Source organism: Salvia hispanica, chromosome 2 (assembly GCF_029641045.1).
Source record: "Salvia hispanica isolate PSC_SH4W2 chromosome 2, Shi_PSC_v1, whole genome shotgun sequence".
Taxonomy (NCBI): domain Eukaryota; kingdom Viridiplantae; phylum Streptophyta; class Magnoliopsida; order Lamiales; family Lamiaceae; genus Salvia; species Salvia hispanica.
The window spans coordinates 41207246-41232719 of record NC_142693.1 but is presented as its reverse complement, the minus strand read 5'-3'; the positions used below and the strand labels follow the sequence as shown (position 1 = coordinate 41232719).

Here is a 25474-nt window from a genome sequence, read left to right as displayed (position 1 = left end):
TTCAAGTAAAAATAATTACAAACTTTTAGAAATACAAAATTCTTATAGTAGCTCAAATTTAAGAGAAAATAACTACAAATTTATAGGAATACAAAATTCTTGTAGTAGTTCGAATTTAAAAGAAAATAACTACAAACTTTGAAAAATACAAAATTCATAAGTTATATACTCCACATATTAACATCTTTTATCCATCCACAATAAGTCAATAACCATCAAAATTAATAAGTTCAAACATTCATCCTTTATAAATATCACAATTCAATAATTCATAAGAATCAAGATCTAACAATAATATCATCAAAAATTCAAAATATCACGAGTCAATGAAATTAAAATATAATTAAAAAATTAAATTACATATCTTATATGCTAACTATTAAGTGTTAATTAAATTTTAGTTAAGAAATTAAATGACATTTGATTATAATAAAAATATAATTTATTAATTTTAAAAAATTAATCGGATAAATCGGATAATTCGGGTATACCCGATCGGATATCGGGTAACCCGATACCCGATAATTCAAAATTCTCACTACCCGATCCTGATCCGATACCCGAAAAATCGGGTTTCGGGTATCCAACTATCCGACTTTTTCGGGTTTGGATATCGGGGATTAGATACCCGATATTCATTTTGACAGTCCTAGACTTTTGTATGATTTATGTAAGCTTCACACATTTTGTACCAACATGAAATAAAGGTAAAATATGCTGTATTAAATAATTAAATTACTTCTATTTTGTGTGTATTTATTTCAAGGGTTAATTTCTCAAAAGATATAGTACTAAATGAATACTAGTAGTAGTATAATTTATTTCAACTAAATAAATTTTATATATCAAAATGAGCACTAAGCTTCTAACTTTTAATCTTAATACTGAAAACTATTTTTCTTTTAAGTCTTACTATTATGTAAATTGTAATCGAGGTCATATAAATAAATATGTTCTTTTAATTTGTTATATAGGATCAACAATTTAGATTCCAACAAGTACAAATTTAAAGTTTAAAAACTCAAATATACTATTTTATCTTGTAGCAATATATATATGGTATATAGAGATAAGGACTAATTAATTTCAACCAAATTTTAATTAGATTAAAACCGAAGGATGAGAATAAAATATAGAGGATGGAGGTCATTACAGATACAAGTTAGGTCATTCTATTATTGTTTTAGACAGTTCATTCGAGCCTACTATAGGGTATGAAAGTATATGAACTAATCCGACCGAAAAATGATCATTCATGTTACAAATTAAATCGATTTAAAATGACCTAATTAGTTATCTAATAACCTTGTTAGGATGTTTCATTATGCATTAGGATTTGATTATTTTTCTAACAATAACGTATATGAATAGTGTTAAAATGCACTTATATATTATGCAAACTCAAAACTCTTCAACTCAGTTTCAACACAGTTTCAATACAATATCAACAAAATATAAAATTTTAAGATTTTAATATCAACACAATATCAACACATCATCAATCATTGACTACCGTTGAAATTCTGTTGACATTTTCCTATTGATATTTTTTTGTGATCTGTTGACATTTTTCAATGGTCCAGATCATAGTTTTGAGTTGATACAATATTTAGAGTTTTAATTTGATCACGTTACATAACGTATATATGTAAATTATTAAATATGTATAAAAGTTTACAATTACAAGAACCTACTTAAATATAGTAAAATAAAAATATTAATATATTTATTATTTTACAACCAATTATACACATGAACATTAAAAAAATTCTACAAATTTCTTTTATCATTTCGCTTTTCTATCACTGAACAATTTTAGATTTTCTTTGACTGATTTAAATTAAATAACATATTTAAATATCTTTTCTAAACATTAATTTATTTTGAATAATTTTGAGATCCTTTATGTTTTAGAGGAAAAATATATTCATTGTCTCGACTCCATTATGATCATGTGTATCTAGCACTAACCATGAAGCAGTTAAATATCATAATCTATATATTTTTGTGCAAACTTTTACATAATCTACAATATATACGATTTTGAGTAGATGAAAAAGTAACATTTATTATAAATTCGAAGTCATAATATATCATATTCTTCCTAGTATAAGTAATAGTACTACTAAACACTCTTTTTGTGGCACATAAATACATTATTTTCTCCAATCATCAATCAAGAATGAGAACTTGAAGAATAGTGAATACATATAGTACTACTTTCGTCCCATACGAAGGCGGTGTTGTTTTTCATATCTTCGCCCCAGCCAGGAAGCGCGAATAGAACTCTAACGCCTCAGTTGGCTTGTATTCTGGCACGGTGTGTCCGGCCCCCTGCACAGTCGAGATTCAGGTGTCAACGTAGTCATATCTCAAGCTGACAACAAGTACTCAATCAAAAGTCATGTGTTTTCATACCTTGATGGTGAGGAAGGTGAGATTGTAGTCATAGCCTTGAGTGTACCTATGAAGTCATAAAACGAAAAATGTTAGTCGTCGTCATCCAGAAGGGGGAGTTTTGTGTCAAATTGTCACGACGCATCGTCCACAAATATGCCGACTTATCATCAGTCAGTTTGACACAAGCTTTTTTTATATTTTCAGTGATAAATATCAAACTCCAAAACAAAATTAGCAGTGTAAGTTTTGTTACATACCCACTAACTTGGCCTTTCACATACCAAGGCCTCCACTCATCAATAATCTTGTATCCGATCGATCTTGTCCAAGCTTCACTTCCAGTAAACGGGACACACATATCATGATCTCCACTGCGACCAAGCAAAGCAATCATGTATAATTTCGGAAAAAAAGCTTTCGAGTACCTCAAAGCTAAACGGTAGGTAGATAGTGTTTCAAAAATTCATATTGTGTAATTCAAACCTGTATATAAGGGCTTGATACCCGCGTGACGTGAGATTCTTGTGATACTTGATCATGCTCCCGGCATCATGGTGAAATGAAATCCGGTCCGTGCAAAGATCCCACCTTCCGGATAGGTCTGCCTGTGGGTTCGGGCATGATTTTTAGTTTGTTACTTTGAGAACCAACTTAACAAGAAAATGTAAATCTTACACTGTCAGCATGAAGCGCCTTCCTAACTGCTTCGTTGTTTAGCCATATGTCCGCGACCTCTTCATCCTACACGTTGATGAAGGATGAGAAAGTTGTTTAGAAATTGGTTTGGAGCAAATCATTGTATAGTCTTACTGTGCAAGGGACATTTTCGCCCTTCAGAAGCTGTGGCCATGTAGGGACATATCCGTCTCTAACTGGAGCTCTGTAGGGCCATGCACGCCCAAAAATTCTTTTTCTAACGGGTAGAGGCCTTTCGGTCTCACCTAATTTCCTGAAGCTCAGAGGCATACTCGTGTTCTTGAGTTGAATGATACTTTCCGGGGCATGATAGCATGGCTCAAGAATGTCGTATATGTTTAGGTCCTTGAGAGCCTGAAGTGACACGAAGATGATAAATACAATATGAAAAAAGCACACACACACACACACATATATATATATAAGGGTGCGTATATATCTCAATATTCGACATATTGAAACAACTTACTTCATCAACTTTGAAAAGTTTGTTCTCACAGTTCTGGCTCGTCGGATTGTAGTAAGCACCGTTGCATTCAGAGTTTACTGCCTGCGTAGTTAAGCATGATTTTGAGACACACATATTTATCTACATATATATAGTCCTTCAAACCCGACTCATTTTCAACTGAAAGTGCAAATACGTATCTCTTGCACAATCATGGACATGTTAGAGAAATGTACCTCATATAGTTCATCTGAAATAAGGCCCATTCCATGAGCGAATGGTACGAGAGCATTTCCATCAAACACATCGTCAGCAACTCCATTTCCCACCAGGTACCCCTGCAATATAAGAAATTCACATTACTCCTTCATATTTCATGCTTACAAAGAGGGGGCATAATATATGTAATACCTTGAGGTTGACAACAGGCTTCACACCGGCATCAATTCCTACAAATTTGTGACAAACACAATCAGTTCATTCACCCTACAATATCAGAAGCACTTCACTCTGCATAAATGATAGTTCGTACCATTAGCTACTTCAAAAGCCAAAGTTGGGACATAAACTCCTGCATATGATTCTCCTGATATGTAGAACGGGTTGCTCTGGTATTCCGGGTAGAGCTCAAACCACTAGCCGGAAAACACACAGTTATTCGAGGTAAATATGCAGCAAAGGCATACAAAAGTAGAAATCCCACAAAAACGAAGGGTAGTATAGTTCACCTTGAGGAGAAATGTATGAGAGTCAGAAGCAGTCTTTAGGTCTCCAGTGATGTAATCTGATTCGTTTGTTGAGTAAGATAATCCAACACCAGCCGGGGAGTCTAGATATATCATACTAGAGACCTAGAATGACAAATTGATAACCTCAATTAAAATCTAGTGAGCTGCTAGTGCAAGGAAGAAATTAGATTTTTAGCAACCAATATAAAGAATCACAACCTTGGACCAGCTGTATGGATTGAGATGCAGCGTGGGGAAGCCACCATGTGGCCCCTTCGCAAAATTGAAGGGTCCTGCAATCGGATGCACACAAGATACTTAAACATATTTAAACTAAAAGAAACCAATCACTGTTGGTTAAATTCAAACTTGCAAGAATGCTACAGGATCCAGTTACGACATATCTAGAAGGAACATCTCAAGAAACAAACTAAATAATTGCTTGTTAACTAGAAATGCAATACTCGTAAGGAGTGAAATAATCAAGATAACAGTAAGTAAACGTCAACACTGAACTTCTACAATTTATACTAAAATGATCAATGCTGGTCCATTTCTTGATTGTGTGCCATACAGCAGATGGTGTTGAATTAATTTGCAAATATAACACAAATGCTAACTATTCATTTGCCTTATCCCACATCAAAAGAATGATTACAACCTTACCTTCTAACTTCCAAGAGATGAAAGAAATAATTGCTCATCAACAAGCATTTTGTAAGTTCAAGAATGAAGTTCTACAATTTCTTCTAAAAAGATAAGTGTTGGAAATTTTTTATTGCGTGCCATAATATCACAAGATGCTATTAACTGATTTGCAGCTCACCTTTTATTTTCATTAGCTCAAAATGATGACCACATAATCAACTTAGTATCCAACAGATTTAACACCAAAAACATAATCTTTACCAAGAATAAAGCTTCTACAAAAGCATCAGACTCAAAATCCTTTTGTTAAACGACAATTTCTATGAAAACTAAGTCCCACTCCCACACCATTGTTACTCCACCTCAACAACAAAGCCAAGATCTTGCCAAAACAAGTCCACACCGAGATAAGAAGGGGTGTCATAATTACCATGCTCGTAGATGAATCCATCAAAGCTAGAGCAACCCGGACCACCATTGAGCCAGAGCACCACAGGATCCTTAGCTGGATTCCTCTCAGACTCCACAAAATAGTAGTACAATTTCTTCTCATTGATGGTGACATACCTGTGTGTATAAGTGTGTGAGTGTGTAGAGAGCGAGAGAAAAATTAGAAAGACCCTTTATCCAGAACGACAATATAATCCAAGATATTGAGAAGAAGTCACTAAAACCAAGAAAAGATTGAATCTTTAATTTACCCAAAATAGTTTGACAGAAGAAATTGATGAGAAAAATCACAGAAGCATAACAAAGGTTGAATCTTTAACTCACCCAGAATAGTGTTTGGAAGGGAAACTGCCACTGTAACCAGGGAGCTTTGTAACAAGATTACCAACAGGCGCAGATGATGCTGAATTGAAGGTGAATGCAATTTGACTCAGAACAAGGAGTAGCAAACAGTTAAAAAGGTCAAAAAGTCTCATATTGTCAAATGGAAAAGCAGGAGATGTTTTTATCTCCTGAATTTCAACTCAAGAACACACACACTCAGAAGATTTGGTTTTTCTGTATCTATATTTTGACTGGAGGAAGATAGTTTTGCTTTCAAGCGACGTGTGTGGACAAAAAAGAGCAAAAAGTGGGGAGGAGGATATGATGAGGAATTCCAATACACATTTGTTTTTTCTTTACTTTTTTATAGTACTCATTTCTTATTTTTATTGTTTTTTTAATAAGATGGGTGTGCATAGGCTTGATATATTTGACACATCACCATTTATCACGAAATATTTTGTGACTCGTGGAATTCAAGATTTCTGTTAATCTTGATAGCAGGAAATATTGTGGGAATGTCTGATTATGTAATTTGATTCCTTTGATAAGGATTGAAGATACTCCATACGTATATATAAAAAAAATATTTATAAATGACATGAATTATAATGCATAATTAGTAAAGTGAAATATAGTAAAATTATTGTTAATTGATTGTGGGGTCCATATTTAGAAGATGTGTATGGTTAGTATTGGTTTAAAACTTTCTATTTTAAGAGTTAGTCTAATTTTTATTAACAGATAAAAATGGTTAAACTTGTCTATTTTTTATGGATAGAGGAATTTTTTTTTTTTTAATTTTCATATATTATAAAGTAAATTAATACTAACATTTCATTTATTTACTAAAATTAGTTTTTAATAGAGTTTGCTTAAAATAGTTATTAAAATGAGTGGATAAGATTAAAGCATTGAATTTTAATTAATAATAATGCAAAAAATATCATGAAATGAATCTTGAAAAAATTAGATCCTCATTTTGCATGGGACATATCCCATCACATATGGATCGTGATATCTAATGAATGGAATTGGTTCTTAGTTTTAGGGCTAGCAAATCGTGCGGATTGGATCGTTATCGGGTCAATTTGATAACGACTCAACCCAATAAAGCCTAACTCGAACCCGACCTGTTAAGGAAACAGTAAATCCGAACACGAACCCGGCCTGCTACCTTCAAATCCGGACACGACCCGCACCCGACACGAACCCGTTATCGACACGATATAATATAGTTTGACACGACACAATAACGACCCGAACCTGATATTACACGATTAAACCTTAATTTTTAACCTAATTTATGATGGAACTGGCAGCGGAAGCGGTGTTTCATGGATTAACATAATTTAACAATTATCAATCACACCAATAAATCACATAATAATCAGATCTATTTAGCAGATTATTTAGACAAAATCTATTCGCGTAATTCTTACATGTATCATGCTCATAACTTGAATTAATCATGCTTTAAGAATATTGAAACCTAAAACATGCTTTTCTACGGAGCAGAAAAATACCTAATTAATTCTCCAAAGAATTGAAGATGGCTAGCTGCTTCTCCGCGTGATGCTTTGAATACTAGACCACAAATCTTCTCTCTGGTTCCCGAACTGTACTCCGATATCCGTGTGGGCTGATCTCACCAGAATACTAGGACTTAAATAAAGAAGACAGAAGAAATCCTTTTGGGAAAATGAGTAGAATTCGAAATCTCCTTCAGTTGGGGGGGACGAAAATTTTGAAAATTTTAAGTATAAAAATTGTGATTTTTCTGTCTCCTTTATTCTCCTATTTATATTAAGTTCCTTTTGGGCCCAGACATGGATCTATAGAAGGTTTTGGATATGGGCTCATCCAATTACTTTTTACTAATTAAATTGAACCCACAATTTAATATAAGTTATAATTGGAATATTACGAGCAGTCACTACAAAAGTAATATTGAACTCTCCCCATCCAAATCCGAAATTACAAGTAATCCGGGTTTCCGTTTAACTTTCATTTCCCGCGCTTAAGATAAAAATGTCCATTAATTAATTAATGTCTGCTATGGACTTAATTAATTAACTTTTTATTAATTCCAAGAGTGGACTTAGCATGAAACGCTTATTTATTATTCATAGAGTAATCAAACTCCAACTAGCTAGGTTCCGAATAATAAAACATTGTTTCGCGCTCCTCTTGAGGACATTATCAAACGAGACTCAGCTCGTGCACGTTCAATATAATAGCAATCCTAGCACCGCTAGATATTGATCACCACTTCCCAATATATCAGGATAATTGGGTTACGAAAAATCCGCACCATTTGATAAGTCAAAGTAATGCATAATCAATACCGTATGCTCAATGCTAACCTACATTGATTAAGAAACAAATATTTATCAAGACATCGCCTTTCAGTAGATAGGATAAGGACAAGTCTTGTTGTTAGATCCGTTCAGTGCTATACCACACCAATGTCGGTTTAGAAATATGCGGACTGACATTGCAACCTTTCTCGATGGATAGTCAAATTCCAACTAGGTCGTGAAAATTCACCTTTTTCTTTGTTTAGAACTGACCGTGTTACCTTAAAGTGGACGACGCCCACAACCGGTCTACTAAAACAAAGACTTAGACTTTGTTAAGTTAACTTATACATTTAAACATGCATTAATAATTTGTTTTATTAATTGGAAAATAAAATAAGAGTTTTGCAGTATTCAATCACTCGAAACGTGATTTCTAATATACAAACTCTAACAATTTATACAATTAAAATTCGTTTTATACCATTTTGAACCTAATTTATAAGAAATTAAATAATTAAAGTAATATACATTTTTTAAAATAATAATAAAGATTACAATATTATTTCTTAACGGGTTACCCGCATCCGACCCGAACCCAACCTGAAATTATCGGGTTCTTAATGTGTCAACCCGATAAGGACACTGACCCAATAAGACTTGACCTCAACCCAATAATTTCGTGCGGATTCGTATCGGATTATCATGACGTGTCGAAAATTGACAGTCCTACTTAGTTCTAGTATTTTAGACGTAAATTAGATCCTCATTTTGCAAGGGACATATCCATCAGAGCATCTCCAAGGGGAGAGGTAAATGCAGAGGTAAATTAATATAACTACCATATTTACCTTTTTTCCATGAAAAATCAATCTCCAAGGGGAGAGGTATTTGAGAATGTATTATACATTTTCTCATTTTGAAGAGGTATCTTTACCTCTCCATTAATGGAGAGGTACAATCTTATAACTATCATATTTTCCTTCTTTTCATGAAAAACCATTCTCCAAGGAGAGAGGTATTTGAGAAGGTATTACACTTTATGTTTTTAAATGTATTATTGTGTACTATTATTTTATTTTAAAAATAATAATTTACCTTTCCATATACTTTTTTTTCTTTGGAATATGTTATATTTTAAAAGGATATATTTCACTTTTTAAGAAGATATATACATAATATACCTTTTTTATAGATGCTCTCAAATATGGCAGTTGGATTGTGATATCTAATTAATGGAATTGGTCCTTAGTTCTATTTTAGACGTGGTTATTAATTAGTCACAAGTCACAACTTTACAGTTAATTGATGATGTAAATATATTATATGTGCATAAAAGTTTACATACGGATCCTCTTATATTGATTGTAGCATTATAATTCAAAACTAAGACAACATTCTTAGATTTTAAAATGAATGGACGAGATTAAATTTTACAAATTTCAATAAATAGTAGATAAAATATCAACAAAGGGGTAAGGTCGTTATTCTATAATCATATCCTAATTTTCGTGATTTTTTTATATCAACATAAAGTACACGAAAATATCAATGCAGTTTTATTGAGATTTTACATGCATTATATTAAAAAATTTTGATGCATTTGTTGATAAAAAATCTACTTATCAATATATATCAAAACTGAGGAGTGATCAATTGTTAACTCATCATTTAATTGCTAACTACAACTAATTTAAGGCCATGAGATTTTAGAAAACGTGTGGTCTACAATTTGCCACGTGTAATTTTCATTTTTATTAATAAAATAAAAAAAAGATAAAAAAACTTCAAATTAGGGTTTTGGATGAAAATGTCAATTAGTGTTCGAAAATATCAACACAATGCTTTGAGAATGTCAACACAATGCTTTAAGAATGTTAACTCATCGCTTATATTGACATCTACATGTATTATATTGACATATTTTATATAGTATGTTGACATTTCTGCTTGTACGAAAAAATTAAAAAATTTTGAATTTTTTTTCAAATTTTGACGTCGGAACATATGCATGTAGGATATCGTTGGAATCCACAAAGTGAAGGATGACAAAAGGGAAGAAGAATGATAATTTTGAAATAATATCATATTTAATACATAACTGCAATAATATCAGCTTTAAAAATGTTAAAAGTATAAAAAGACCAAATTGCCCAAATCCCCCAAAACCCCAAAAGGGTATTTTCGACCGAAAACAGTGAAAAATGACCGTTTTCGAGATAAACCCTTTGTCCTTAGAGCATCCGCAGTGGGCTGCTGTCCGTCCGTGCCAGCAGCACGCCCCGCCGTTGTCCGCCGCAGCGAGCCGTCCGTCCATGCCAGCGGCACGACACAACTCTTAAATAAGAGCACGTCCGTGCCGCTGAGCAGCCTTACGTGGCATCTCCTGATTGGCCAACGGCATAGACGTTGGCAAATTTGATTTTTTCTTTTTATTTCAATATTAGATTTAATTTTATAAAATTAAATTTTAAATTTTGATTTTTAAATATCAATAAATTTTTTAAATTAAAACTATTAATTCGTGGACACTATAAATATTGATTAAAACTATTAATTTTTGTTATTTAATATAATATTCAGCTGAATTGAAGAAGTACAGAAAAATAATATTAATCATGATGGAAAAATAAGAGTCATTCTATCTAGCCTTCGTTCGGTTGTTACAATTGCTTGTGATTGAATATTATGAAGTTGACTAAAAGTTTGATCCTACTAAAAATTTTATATAGGAGTATTTTCGTTAAAATTTTCTAGTAATTTTTTATTGTTTTCAAATTAATAAACGAAAATTATATTAGTCTTACATTATACGCATATTTATTTCAGAATAAATCGTGTTATATGATCTATTTATGATTAAAGCTATTAAATATTGATTTAAATTAAGGCGTTGTCATGCATTATTGATTAATATTAGACACTATCAAATATTGATTATGTCTATTAATTTTTGTTATTTAATAAAAAATTTATTGATATTTAAAAATTGAAATTTAAAATTTAATTTTATAAAATTAAATCTAATATTGAAATAAAGAAACAAAGTGAAGGATGACAAAAGGGAAGAAGAATGATAATTTTGAAATAATATCAGATTTAGTACATAACTTTTAGTACATAACTGAAACAATATCAGATTTAAAATGTTAAAAGTGTAAAAAGACCAAATTGCCCAAACCCCCGAAAGGGTATTTTCGACCGAAAATGTTAAAAGTGAAAAGAGACCATTTTCGAGATAAACTCATAATCCAGAGATGTCTAGTGATATTTTTAAAGTCCAGGGACTATGGACGAGATAAATTCCATAGTCCAGGGACCATTTTTGCAGTTAGCTCTATATTAAATCATGTATTTGGAACTGACCATGAACCATTTAAATATCACAATCAATATGTTTTTGTACAAGATTTTGCATAATCTACACACTATACACGATTCTGAATAGATGAAAAACTAACATTTATTCTAAATTCGAAATCACAAACGTAAAAGTAACATTTATTATGAATTCAAAATCACAATACGTCAGACTCTTCCTAGTATAAGTAATGCTAAGCACTGTTTTGGTGGAACACAAATTAAATCCATTCTTTCCCTAAATAATAACTGAAATTATTCTTCTCCAATCATCAATAAAGAATGAGAACTTGGAGGATCGAATGGCATAGTGAATGGATTAACTACTTTCTTCCCATACGAAGAGGCATTGTTTTTCATATCTTCGCCCCAGCCAGGAAGCGTGAATAGAACTCCAACGACTCGGATGGCTTGTATTCTGGCACGGTGTGTCCAGCCCCCTGCACAGTCGAGATTCAGGTGTCAACATAGTCGATGACAACAAGTACTCGATCAAAAGTCATGTGTTTTCATACCTTGATGGTGAGGAACGTGAGGTTGTAGTCATAGCCTTGAGTGTACCTATGAAGTCATAAAATGAAAAATGTTAGTCGTCTTCATCCAGAAGGGAGAGTCTTGTGTCAAATTGTCACGACACGTCGTCCACACATATGCCAACTTATCAACAGTCAGTTTGACAAAAGCTTTTGATATATTTTCAGTCATAAATCGATCAAACTCCAAAAAAAAAAAAATTAGTAGTGCAAGTTTTTGTTGCATACCCACTAACTTGGCCTTTCACATACCAAGGCCTCCACTCATCGATAATCTTGTATCCGATGGATCTTGTCCACCCTTCACTTCCCGTAAATGGGACACACATATCATGGTCTCCGCTGCAACCAAGCAAAGCAATAATGTATAGTCTCAGAAAAAAGCTTTAGAGCACTCCATACCTTAAAGCGAAACGAAAGGTAGATAGTGTTTCAAAACTTCGTATAGTGTAATTTTAACCTGTATATAAGGGCTTGATACCCGCGTGATGTGAGGTTCTTGTGATACTTGATCATGCTCCCGGCATCATGGTGAAATGAAATCCGGTCCGTGCAAAGATCCCACCTTCCGGCTAGGTCTGCCTGTGGGTTCGGGCATGATTTTTAGTACGTCACTTTGAGAACCAACTTAGCAAGAAAACGTAAACCTTACGCTGTCAGCATGAAGCGCCTTCCTAACTGCTTCATTGTTTAGCCATATGTCTGCGACCTCATCATCCTACACGTTGATGAAGGATGAGAAAGTTGTAAAAAATTGTTTTGAAGCAAATCGATGTTTAGTCTTACCGTGCAAGGAACATTTTCGCCTTTCAGAAGCTGTGGCCATGTTGGGACATATCCGTCTCTAACTGGAGCTCTGTAGGGCCATGCACGCCCAAAAATTCTTTTTCTAACGGGCAGAGGCCTTTCGGTCTCACCTAATCTTCGGAAGCTCAGCGGCACACTTGTGTTCTTGAGTTGAATGATACTTTCGGGGACATGATAGCATGGCTCAAGTATGTCGTATATATTTAGGTCCTTGAGAGCCTGAAATCACACGAAGATGATAAATACAACATGCAAAAAGTACATATATATATCCCAATATTTGACAGACTGAAAACAACTTACTTCATCAACTTTGACAAGTTTGTTCTCACAGTTCTGGCCCGTTGGATTGTAGTAATCACCATTGCATTCAGAGCTGACTGCCTGCGTAGTGAAGCATGATTTGGTCCTTCAAATCCGACTCTTGTTCGATTGAAAGTGCAACTACATACCTCTTGCACAATCACAGACGTGTTAAGGAAACGTACCTCAAAGAGTTCATCTGAAATAAGGCCCATTCCATGAGCGAATGGTACGAAAGAATTGCCATCAAACACAGCGTCAGTAACTCCGTTTCCCACCAGGTACCCCTGCATATAGGAAATTCACATTATTCTTCATATTTCATGCTTATGAAGAGGAGACCTGGTGGTATATGTAATACCTTGAGGTTGAGAGTAGGCTTCACACCAGCATCAATTCCTACGAATTTGTGAACAATCAGTTCGTGCACCCTAAAATATCAGAAGCACTCCACACGGTATAAATGATAGTACCATTAGCTACTTCAAAAGCCAAAGTTGGGATATAGATTCCTGCATATGATTCTCCTGATATGTAAAACGGGTTGCTCTGGTATTCCGGGTAGAGCTCAAACCACTAGCCGGACAACACACAAAGTTATTCAAGGCAAATATGCAAAAAAGGTGTACAAAAGTAGAAATCCCACAAAAATGAAGGATGGTATTTTTCACCTTGAGGAGAAATATATGAGAGTCAGAAGCCGTCTTTAGGTCTCCGGTGATGTAATCAGATTTGTTTGTTGAGTAAGATAATCCAACACCAGCCGGGGAGTCAAGATATATTATACTAGAGACCTAGAATGACAAACTCTCAACCTCAACTAAAATCTAATGAGCTGCTAGTGCAAGGAAGAATTGAGATTTTTAGCAACCAATATGATTGAATCACGACCTTGGACCAGCTGTATGGATTGAGATGCAGCGTGGGGAAGCCACCATGTGGCTCCTTCGCGAAATTGAAGGGTCCTGCAATCGGAACCACACAAGATACTTAAAAGTATTTAAACTAAAAGAAATCAATCTCTGTTAGTTAAATTCAAACTTCCAAGAATGCTACATGGTCCAGTTACGACATGTCTGGAAGGAACATCTCAAGAAACGAAGTAAATAAGTGCACGTTAACTAGCAATGCAATGCAGATAGGGAGTGAAATACTCAAGAAAACAGTGAGTAAACTTCAGCATTGAACTTCTACAATTCATAGCAAAATGATCAATGCTGGTCCATTTCTTCATTGTGTGCCATACAACACATGATGTTTAATTAATTTGCAACTATAACACAAATAATGATCACATGATCAACTCTGTATCCATCAGATTAACACCAAAACAGAATCTTTACCAAGAACAAAAGCTTCTATAAAAGCATCAGACTCAAAATCCCACACCATTGTTACTCCACCTCAACAACAAAGCCAAGATCTTGCCAAAAACAAGTCCACACCGAGATAAGAAGGGGTGTCATAATTACCATGCTCGTAGATGAATCCATCAAAGCTAGAGCAACCCGGACCACCATTGAGCCAAAGCACCACAGGGTCCTTTGATGGATTCCTCTCAGACTCCACAAAATAGTAATACAATTTCTTCTCATTGATGGTGACATACCTGTGTGTAAATTGAGAAGAAGTCACCAAAACAAAGAAAAGATTGAATCTTTAACTTACCCAAAATAGTGTGACAGAAGAAATCGAGAAGAAAAATCAGTGAAGCAAAATAAAGGTTGAATTTTTAACTCACCCAGAATAGTGTTTGGAAGGGAAAGTGCCACTGAAACCAGGGAGCTTTGTAACAAGATTACCATCAGGCGCAGATGATGCTGAATTGAAGGTGAATGCAATTTGAATCAAAACAAGTAGCAGCAAACAGTGAAAAAGGTCAAAAAGTCTCATACTGTCAAATTGGAAAAACAGGCGATGTTTTTGGTAAATTATCTCTTGAATTTTCAACACACACTGATAGTGAAATCTGAAAAGATTTGGATCTTTGTATCTAAATTATCTAATTTTGACTTGGGGAATCTAGTTAAGCTTTCAAGCAACGTGTTGGGAGCTAAAGTGGGGAGTATTTTATTGGAGCGAAGTAATTTATTGGAGAGAAGTAATCTAGATGTATTTGGCACATTTCCTTTTATCACGAAAAAAATTGTGACTCGTATGTTCATCTTGATAGCAGAAAATTGAAATAGTTAAGATTTATGTAGATCTTGGTAACATGAAATATATTGCGAGATTGTGTGGTTTGAGTCTTTATTATGTTAATCTGAATTAGAAAAGTTATTACTTTGTTCATGGAATCACAATAGATTGTTCGTCATTCCCAAATAGGGATTTTAGTATTTTTACAAATGTTTATTCCAAAAAATTACTCCCTTCGATTCGAGCTAACACACATTCTTTTTATACTCATTCCATCCTTTAAATTTTGTCCCACTTTGACCAGACACTGATTTTAAAAAATATAATAGAAAGTATATTGAAAAAATTAGTGGAAAGTTGGTCCTACTATACTTTTATATATTAATTCTATAATAAAATGTGATTTGGAATTAGTTAATAGAATATGTGGTCTACTACCAAAAATGATAAAAAGTGAAAAATGATAAATTTTATCCGATAGACGAAAATAGAAAAATGTGACAAAATTTAAGGGAAGGGAGGAGTACTTCTTTTAACCAAAAAATAGTTAACTTTTACTTAATTTTTTTGAATGAGGTCATTTTGAGATTTCTATCATTAAATGTCCCACTTATTTTTATTTCTATACTAACTTATTTCAATGACATTTATTATAAGATTGAACAACATAAATCATACTCTCTCCGATCCAATTAAATTGAGTTGTATTTTTTTTAATGTCTCAATTAAATTGAGTTAACTTTTTTTTGACAAAAAACAAAACACCTAATCACTTTTATTTTATTTCATCATTTACTTTGCTCACTTTATATTTCTCTTACTTTATTTTTCTCTCATTTTTTAATACAATTTCTTAATTTCGATATCCAAAAATTTTTACTCAATTTAATTGAGAAGAAGGAAGTACCTTATAGGAGTATTTCACTAATGAATGTCAATAGTCCCTGGATTTTTTTATAGCACTATAAAAAGTGAATTACAATTTTTTTACCTAGAATTGATCATAAATTTAAATGCGACCCAAATTCTTTAAATAAATTCTTACTTACCTGATGACTTTAATGTAATTTTGCTAGAAGGATGATTGTACTTTCCGGACACTGTTTTAGTAAAAAATACCCTCATCAAACCTCTAAGGAGCAATTTGTTTATTTTTTTTGTTCTAAAAAACCTTTTGATATCATCCCAAAGTCCAAATACAAAAAATGTATTTCACTAAAACCATATAAAAAATATTAAAACAGATTTCACACAATATATATTTAATTATTTTACACTGAAGCCACAACAGAGAGAAAATTTTATATGGAGCATTAGGAATTGAATATATAAATAAAACTTGATTCTCTCTAAATTTAGTTTAGCAAATTATAGATTTACTCTGAACATCATAAAATTTTTATGATGTCTTAGTAGTACTCCTAGTATTTATTAAAAAATAAATTTCACATAATTAAATAGTAATTTATTTTATAAGATCTAATGGTATGTATATTTAATTTATCATTTCCATATATTGCATAATATTAAAAATAAATAAATAATTATTTTTGGGGATGTCATTATTTTTTTAATAGAACTACCTTTTAATTAATAAAATTTAAATAAAAAATAATATAAACTAATAAATTAATTAATAATAAACATATATTTATATAATTTTCAACCAACTTTTGTTAATTTAAAATATAAAAGTTAATAACATAAATAATTGTAAGCAATATATGATGACATAAATATTTTTTCTCAAAGGGAACGGTTAAACCCATGTGTTTTGACATTCCATCAGGATTATAATTTATAATGAAATGAGAATAGTCTTTTTTGTTGTATTTAATTCCTCTCCTCACACATCCTTATTACTAATTTGTGGCAGATTATAATTTATATGGAATTACAAAATTAATAACTTTATAAATTAACCTTGTTCCCTGAACATTAATTTGTGCGTAAAAATATAAGTGCATTTTTACATTTAATCTCATACGAACCAGATCGGCCTCTAGCTAACAGAACTAGCCAGGATGGTCATTATTTGATCATTTTCTTATGTGGATACATTAGGTACGGTATTTTATTTCCGGCAACTAATTAATTCACTCATATACATACATAAATACAATTGTGAATATGATAGAGTCAAAATTTCTCATCTAAATCCATATTCATCGCCATCAAATATGAAAATCGCTATATATCTCAATCTCAACTTCATCCACAATTTCGCTGTCCAACACAACTTTATGCTATTTATAAATACTACTCCATATAATAACACTAATTAATTAACCTTATAGTACATGTTATAGCCACATATATATCAATATAAAGCTCTTATCTTACAATGTTGTTGAAGAAGAAGAGGAAGATTGAAGAATCTCTCTCATGATCTGCACCTGAGCTACAAGGCACTTTATATAGTGAGCCGTTTCATTCAACAAGCTGCGCGAATGCATGGCTTCCCCACCTGGCACGACGTCACATAGCTGGTTCAACCCAAACCTCGTATCCACATTTCTAGGGTTTCGCCCTGCCCTCTTTCTCCCTTTCATCTTCCTCAGCAGGGCCCGGCTCCATGCCCTCCGCGGCCCCACTGCAGAAGCCATGGATGCATAGGCCGCGCCTCTCACTGCGCGGTGCCTCCTTCTCTTCTCCTCTAATGATACTGGCGACGGCGACATATTGTACTTGATTTTCTCCATGGCTTTCAGAAATCGGGAGGTGAGCCGCTTCTTCAGGGGATTATTAGGGTTCTTCATTGTTGAGAAGAAGGAGAGGGTTTTTTTAGGGTTTTGTGAGAGAGAGGACATGGATATATTGGGACAAAATGATTACTGCTTGTGAGTTCTGACATAAGAGATTTGTGTGTGTATATATATAACCAAAGTGTACGTGCGTTGATCATAAGAAAGAGTTTGATGTAAGCAAAAGGATTGAAAATGGGAGGTGAGACTGAGAAGGGGGCCGGCTTCGTGGTAGGGAATCAATCTTGAAATGGAATCTTCATTTTTTTTTCAAATATGTATATAAACTATACTCCTTGTGTTTAATAATTGCTAGCTGGAACTTAAACTGAAGAATAAGTGCATTTAATTAAGTTTCTCTTTTGATAGTTTAGTTTGCCTTTTTAGTTACTCCCTTCGCTCCCTTACAATTGAAGCCAAACTTTTTGGCACGGAGTTTAAGAATAGATATTTAATGTGTTAAGTAGACAGATAAAAAAATAAGAGAGAAAGAGAGAAAAAATTGGAGAGAATAGAGTAGAATGTAAATAAAGTAAGAGAGAGTAAAGTAAAAGTGAGAAAAAATGTTAATTATGTATATTAGGTTTGTGCTAAAATGACAACACCTCTTAAAGTGATACCGTGACACCACGTATCCAGAAATAGTATAAACGCTAGACAACAATCTATAGATTGTTGTCTAGTGTATTGGATATTACTGTCTAGTGTATTGCATATTGCTGGCCGGGGAAATTTACCCTTGAGCATTTTTTATAATTGCCACATGGCAGCTGATTATTCGTCCACGTGTACAAATAATTGGCTAGGAATGGTGGTATGGTGCTACTTTAAGAGGTGTTGTCATTTTAACGCACCCTATGTATATATTATATATAGAAATGACTCAACTAGGTGAGAACATCCCAAAATGAAAAAAATGACTCAATTATGAGGGAGCGGAAGGAGTGCAATTTACAGCTCACACACATCCAATGGATGACTTGTTAATAAGAATGCAAATATTATTAGGTCATAATCTCTCACTTTCATTTTAGGGTTTGGAACAAAATTGTGGGGTTCGGATTAGTCTCTAACTACCATATGATTGCACATGGCTTCACCTCCCCTTTTGCAAATGAAGGTCCCTTATCTCTCTCTATCTCACAAATTATATAAACTAATCAATCTTCTCCTTTCTAGAAGTTAATTAGAGGGGAAGGCTGTTGGTGGTATAATTTGTATTTTAACTCGATTAATTTTAGGTCTACATTTGAATTATTTGGATTTGCGTGTAAATGAAATACTACTTGCTATGTGATCAGAGCCAACTTTTGTTAGGATTTCAAACTAATACACACAAATTTTTTTAGCATGTTAATTAAATCGGAAATTATGTAGTACTCTACTAATTTTTTAGTTGTTGAAATAATAGAGTTCTCCTTTGTTAGAATTCCACAGCCTTCATGAAAAGCCCTGATCACCTAACCCTTTCCTTGGACCCTTCCAATTCGCATCAGAATATATTCACACATTTTAAAATATAGTATTGTACTACCACATTTTAAAATATAGTATTGTACTACCACATTTTATAATATAGTATTGTACTATATACCACATTTTATCTTCAAATGATACTAATCATATTATGCACTAGTATTTTGCAGCATAGGTTGAGACTCTATTATTGACTTTACACATATTTTATTACTATGTCTATCACTTATTTTATAACTATGTCTATATTTACAAGTATACACGTATGTGCCACAAATAGAACGACTGAAATTCACACAAGAAAGTCTAACTTTATTTTTGTAGTTGAAGGATCATTGTATTATATAATTTGCAAGCTGTCAGCCATTTTTTTCGTGACGAATATCGTTTAAACAATCTTGGTTGTGCCCTAGCTAGATTCTCTAGACAATCACATATGCTACAAGTCTATAAATGTACATATATAATTGAACGGTCCATATATAAACACTTGAAATCATTGACATTGGCATCGCAGACAAAATATTGGTACTGTTAGGCCTAATTTGATAAGGATTAAAGATATTTTGTTGTTAATTTTCACATATTATAAAGTAAATTCATTTTGTTTACTAAAATTAGTTTTTAATACATTTAAACCAAATTAGTCCACTTCTATCTTTGAATTATTTTCTTCTCCATCCACCAAAATTAATCCAGTTTTATTTTGAATTATTTTCACGATATCAATATGTCCACTTAATAGTAACTGAATCCTAGCCACTAATATAATGACGTGATTCTTTTTTTAACAAATGCTATTTTGACCATTATAGTTGAGCATTAAAATTCATATTGATTACTGTGAGAACTATTTGCAATAGATGGAAGGAATAATTAATTCATATAACCATATAGGCTTAATTCCTTTCTCCACCCTTCTATTCTATGTCTGCCCATTCTTGAAATGCTCTATCGACTTTTGATATCAAATTTTGTATCCTTTGCTAGCTACGTACCAATAATCTTTTCGGGTATCAATCAATTTTTTCTAACTATTTATGTTTAAGTTTAATTTTAATTCATCCATTGATTTAATTAATTGTTTATATTTATTTATAAATAATCAATTATTAGAGTTGATTGATCCATAATTAGAGTGTAAACCTATTTATTTCGATTTTATTAAATACTGAAATTATTCTCAAGTGACAGTTAAAAAGTTGACAATATGATGTGAGTTGCAAACACCCGGAATTTATGTTGGTGTGACATATATATTTTCTATTTTTGTGTGACTAATTAATTCGAAATTACACGAATGGAGGGGGTAGGGAAACTGTCTCAATCTATAACTAATATTAAAATATGAAGCGGAAAGCTATCAAAATAATTATAGATAGAGAAATGAAATTAAACCATGAGGAGCAACAGTAACGGGGCCGTGAGTAATGTTAAAATCAATTAAGAAATTAGGCTTGGGAAAGCAAAATGCGAACATGGGTAGGGTCAGAATTTGGGTATCAATTGATATATATACATCAAACCCATGTTTTTAATAATAGGACGGGTTACCTAATTATTTCGTAATTATTTTGATATAAATCAATGTTATCCACATGCATGCATGCATGAGTGATTGGACCTCTCGGAATTTGCCTCTGACTCAGCGACAGGTGTAATCTTCTTCTCTAAATTTTAATTACTATACATGCAAATTCTAAACATTTTGGTTTAGGCAGCCTGCCTTTGAACATATAGTATATCGTAAACTAAATAAATGTTCATCTACCAATTGGATTCTTTAATCGCACCATCTAGGCCTAGATGTAGCAAAACCTAGGTTTTACATAACACATAAATTTGACTTTTAATTTAATAAACTTAAACATGTATTGTAGCAATTAAAATATTATCCTATATTTTCTCCAGTTATGTGATTAGCAAAAACATTGAATAGTTGCATCACAACATTGTATTATCTGCGTTATACATAAACTTATTTTATAGTATTAAATATTTTTAACTCATATTTGCTAAATTAAGACATCTATGATATATATTCAGGGAGGGAGGTAATCAGATGCAAACTCTAAATATTGTACAGACTCTAAACTATGATCTAGAATGTTAGAAAATATCAAAATATGACAAAATAATCAACAGAAAAATGTCAACAGATTAATGGTTGACGAAGTATTAACAATGTGTTAATATCAAAATCTTGAAATTTTACGATGTGTCAACATTGTGTTGACATTGTGTTGATGAGTTTGGAATTTGTACAATTGATACGCTCGGATTTCGCACTGTTTTAAAGCCTTTATTTGGTCCGTTTTTAATGTCAAAATCATAATTCATGTTCATATTTTGCATATTCTCTCCATTTTGATATTTTGATGTGTTTTGTGAGATTTGTGCATATTTGATGAGCATAAAAGACAGGAAAAAGTCGAAGTTGGAAATCCGGAGCATTCAAGATGTCTAGTGGTCTGCTGCAACACGCATAGCGACCGCCAAACCAGTAGCGGTCCGCTCCGGGGAAAGTTGTGCTGAAACGAAGAACACGCCTAGCGACCGCTCGAAGAGTTTCCGAAGCTACGGGATTATTCACAGCGACCGCTGCAACACAGTGTAGTGACCGCTATCCAAGAGTCTGAGGCTTCGGATCATTGTGCAGCGGCCCGCTGCGAAAACGCGGCGCACGAATTTAACCTACTTTCTCCCCAAGATTTACCAAACTTAGCCACTCTTTACATTATTTCATGGAGCTCGATTTTCCCTCTATAAATACCCCCTCAAACCTCTTCATTAGGATCCTCTTTTTGCCTCATAATTCTAGAGCACAAATTTGAGAGTTATTCATTGTGCAAGAGGTTGAAGAAGGAATTAAGAGAAGATCAAGGCTACAAGGATTCAATCTTTGGGTTTATTGCTTTAGTTCTTATGTTCATTTTGTTTTCCCTTCATTCTATGTTTTTAGCTTATTCAGTTATGTGTAACTAAATTCATAGGATTATAGCGATGGGTTAGTAACGACTTTGGTTATACAATTCTGTTTTGCTATTTAACATCTGTTTTGTTTTTACTTAGTTTCTTCCCTGAGTTGTTCCATAATACTTCACGTTTGAGTGACACATTCAATGATGATTTAATATAACTTGCTACATAATCGTGAGAGGAGGTTGGCGAGTTAGATCCACTTAGTAGACACTACAATTAGCTTCCCTTAAAACGGCATTGTTAACTGAGAGTGAGGACTTTTCAAGGGTCTTCGGAGCTTTTAGTGTTAGTAATATACGCTTGTACCGCATGGGCAAAACTTATGTGACTCGGTCTATCGAAGTATAAACTGTGCTAGGGTATTGTAGTTGGAATTTATATAACCATAACTACGCATATCCTGAAATTCTCTTATCTCTCATACTTTTACCTCTTTAATTATTTGCAATTAGTTGTTTACTTGCTTTCAAACTGTTTTTAGTTTTCAAAATCTCCAAAATTCTCGGTTTTTCAAATAGTGAACGAAGCTTAGTAGAAGGTAGTCAGTCTGTGACTTTATTTTTCGTGTTCGATATCCGGTACTGACCTTTAGCTATACTTTGTATACTTGCATATTTATTTAGTGCTAATAAAAAGTGCATCAACAATATATAAAGTTTATATTTTATCACTGCCCTATTCAGATATCTATAAATTCTAGTGGTATTTTTTTACCATTAAGTTTATTTATACATTTTACAATTTGTATTATGAATATATAAATTTTGCATCAAGTCTGCATCAGGGGCCAACGCATAAAACTTTTTTTGGTACGGGCTCTACTATATAATACTTTCCGCCCCATAAAAATTATACTCTCTCCGTCTCACGATAAATTAGGTGTATTCTTTTTTGAGTCAGTCCCAACTAACTTGATACATTTACTTTTTTAGACAAAAAAAACGACACTTTATCTCTCTCTAATTTTTTCTCAAGTTTTATTTAATCTAGTATTCTTTATTTAATCACTAAACACTAGTACTATCTAAAATATTGTGTCCAAAATAATTGTATCACATGCCGTGGGATGGAGGGAGTATTTTTAAGATTACATGAGTTTTAATGCACAATTGGTAAAACAAAAAATAAATAGAAAGAAAAATTTGAAATAATATTATTTTTGAAGAAAATTGCAATGCAAATAAATCCTATTAAAGTTACAGCTAGTTATATTTGTTTATTAAAAATAAAATTTATGGATTTAAATTTTACTTAGCAAATTACATAGCTTTCTGTAATGGAGCACTTTAAATTTAATCAAGACAGTTTTAGCTTATAAAAATTGATAGTAGTTCTCTTTTAGGGCTCGTTTTGTAGCATGGACTGGAATATAGCATGATAGTGAACCTGGGATAAAATTTCGGGCCTAAAGCAGGATAGAACTTGGATTAGGTTTTTATGTTAGTATTGTTTTGTAGTATGGATAATTTTTCAGAAATATTGATTATTTTGAATGTAATCAACAACTCAAAAATCGACGAATACTTCCAGAATCGAAAATCTATGTATTGAAGATGAGTTTGAGTCCAAAATCAAGAATCTAATTCCAAAATTGAGAGTTTCATGATCTGAATAAATAGAAATCGATACCACATCGACACCAAACCTAGAAATTCATCCATAATTTGACAAAACAAAAAAAAACCAAAATACAAAAATCGGAAGAACAAATATGCCCCAAACATACAGAAATCCACTACAAGAAACTAAATTGCAGAAATTATTATGAATTTGGATCTAGATTTACAGCAAGTACTCCACCAATCCCTCCCCTGCAATGTTTTCCAGCATAATACAGAGGGCATAGAGTCCGAAACCAAACGACGCCGGGCGCCGCCACTATCGCTAGGTGGCGAACGACGGCGGCCATGGAATAGAGGTCCAAGGTTCATGGAATAGATGTTGACGGAGAGGAGTGCTCAAGAGACAGAACAAATATGGTTTGTTGATGGCAGAAATTGAAGGCGCTAATGGCAGAGAGAGAGATTGGAGGGGAAAAAATTGAAAGGTAAAGAGGAAACCTATTAAAACAGTGAATAATCCAACAATTTTTGGTGGACTTTTTTCCCAAGAGTAACAGTGGAATTTGGCACTGTTTACGCTGGGCCTGGATAAAATTCGATAGGCCCGTCGGGCTTTCCCAAAAATTATCCATAATACAAAACATAGATTTAGAATAGATTAAATGCCCCAATCCATACCTAACCCACGTACAAAACAGGCCCTTGAAGTAATAAAGGGACTTGGGTTGCTTTGTAAACCAAAACTAATCGGCATTTTTCAAAAGGGGTTTTTATAGTATTATATTGGTCGACAGCTATTGTCCAATATTTTGCAAAAAACAAGTACAGTAGTAGTAGTATTTATTCGCAGATCATTTAATTTTTTGGGCTGTGCACTATCAAGATAATGGGCTATTTTATAAAAAAATCCTAAATGAAAACATACAAGTTGGGTTGAGCGCCTGAGGCCGACTTATCAAGCATATAATATCCAATTCGAAAAACTCAAATCAATATATTTTTACTAGTACTTTGTACTCCCTCCGTTCAACAATAGGAGTCCCATTTCTTATCGGTGCGGGTTTTAAGAAATATTAAGAAAAGTGAGTGGAAGAAAGTTAGTGGAATAGGGGTCCCACTTGTATATATTAGTTTTAAATGATATGTGAGTGGAATTGGTTGGTGGAATGTGGGACCTCTTTACCATTTATGGTAATTATGAACCGAGACTCCTATTCGTGGACGGACCAAAATGGAAAAACGGGACTCCTATTCGCGGACGGAGGGAGTAGTAACTATTTTCATGGGATGCCTGCTTCAACTGAAAATTCATCTATTTGAGTAAGATATTTTCACATCCTCATATCTGAAATAGCAAATCAAATTCTTGTAGCAAATATTGCTACAAGGAGCTGGGTTCCGGGGGAACAGATATTGCTACAAGGAGCTGGGTTCGAATCCCACTACTGGCGTGTGGGAGCTTCCATCTCTCAGGCACAAGTGTGAGGCCTTGGGAGATGGACTCCTGTCAGGACAGTGGGTTGAAGGCCTCCTCTCTAACGGGCCGCTGTATACCCTGATTGAACCCCCTCACA

At 33.2% G+C, this 25474-nt stretch overlaps 3 protein-coding genes across 3 annotated transcripts; all 3 read right to left on the bottom strand.

Moving 5' to 3' along the window:
• Positions 1-2041: 2041 nt before the first annotated feature.
• Positions 2042-6003, bottom strand: LOC125202711 (serine carboxypeptidase 1-like). The gene is made up of 14 exons (XM_048101158.2): positions 5695-6003; positions 5351-5487; positions 4492-4565; positions 4273-4395; positions 4077-4179; positions 3956-3993; positions 3781-3882; positions 3566-3646; positions 3211-3450; positions 3076-3141; positions 2884-3005; positions 2658-2771; positions 2419-2464; positions 2042-2334 (listed from the first exon to the last, which is right to left on the bottom strand). Exons 1-14 carry the CDS (start codon positions 5844-5846, stop codon positions 2251-2253), a joined length of 1482 nt encoding a protein of 493 aa, XP_047957115.1. The 5' UTR covers positions 5847-6003; the 3' UTR covers positions 2042-2250.
• Positions 6004-11439: 5436 nt separating this feature from the next.
• On the bottom strand, positions 11440-15053 carry LOC125214962 (serine carboxypeptidase-like 20). Its single transcript, XM_048116228.2, has 14 exons — positions 14739-15053; positions 14470-14606; positions 13889-13962; positions 13669-13791; positions 13471-13573; positions 13359-13396; positions 13183-13284; positions 12998-13078; positions 12674-12913; positions 12540-12605; positions 12348-12469; positions 12116-12229; positions 11870-11915; positions 11440-11794 (listed from the first exon to the last, which is right to left on the bottom strand). The coding sequence occupies exons 1-14, from the start codon at positions 14888-14890 to the stop codon at positions 11711-11713; spliced, it is 1482 nt and encodes a 493-aa protein (XP_047972185.1). The 5' UTR covers positions 14891-15053; the 3' UTR covers positions 11440-11710.
• Positions 15054-17315: 2262 nt separating this feature from the next.
• LOC125202321 (transcription factor IBH1-like) lies at positions 17316-18118 on the bottom strand. Its single transcript, XM_048100698.2, has one exon. The coding sequence runs from the start codon at positions 17944-17946 to the stop codon at positions 17476-17478; it is 471 nt and encodes a 156-aa protein (XP_047956655.2). The 5' UTR covers positions 17947-18118; the 3' UTR covers positions 17316-17475.
• Between the last annotated feature and the right edge of the window lie 7356 nt (positions 18119-25474).

Excerpts from the sequence above, each read along its gene's own strand:
- LOC125214962 (XM_048116228.2), bottom strand. The coding sequence starts at position 14,890 with ATGAGACTTTTTGACCTTTTTCACTGTTTGCTGCTACTTGTTTTGATT. Across the intron at positions 13,397-13,470 it reads GGCTTTTGAAGTAGCTAATG|GAATTGATGCTGGTGTGAAG; the intron begins GTACTATCATTT and ends ACAAATTCGTAG. Across the intron at positions 12,606-12,673 it reads GCGAAAATGTTCCTTGCACG|GATGATGAGGTCGCAGACAT; the intron begins GTAAGACTAAAC and ends ATCAACGTGTAG.
- LOC125202711 (XM_048101158.2), bottom strand. The coding sequence starts at position 5,846 with ATGAGACTTTTTGACCTTTTTAACTGTTTGCTACTCCTTGTTCTGAGT. Across the intron at positions 3,647-3,780 it reads TTTCAGATGAACTATATGAG|GCAGTAAACTCTGAATGCAA; the intron begins GTACATTTCTCT and ends TTAACTACGCAG. Across the intron at positions 2,465-2,657 it reads GTGAAAGGCCAAGTTAGTGG|GTACACTCAAGGCTATGACT; the intron begins GTATGTAACAAA and ends ATGACTTCATAG.
- LOC125202321 (XM_048100698.2), bottom strand. The coding sequence starts at position 17,946 with ATGTCCTCTCTCTCACAAAACCCTAAAAAAACCCTCTCCTTCTTCTCA.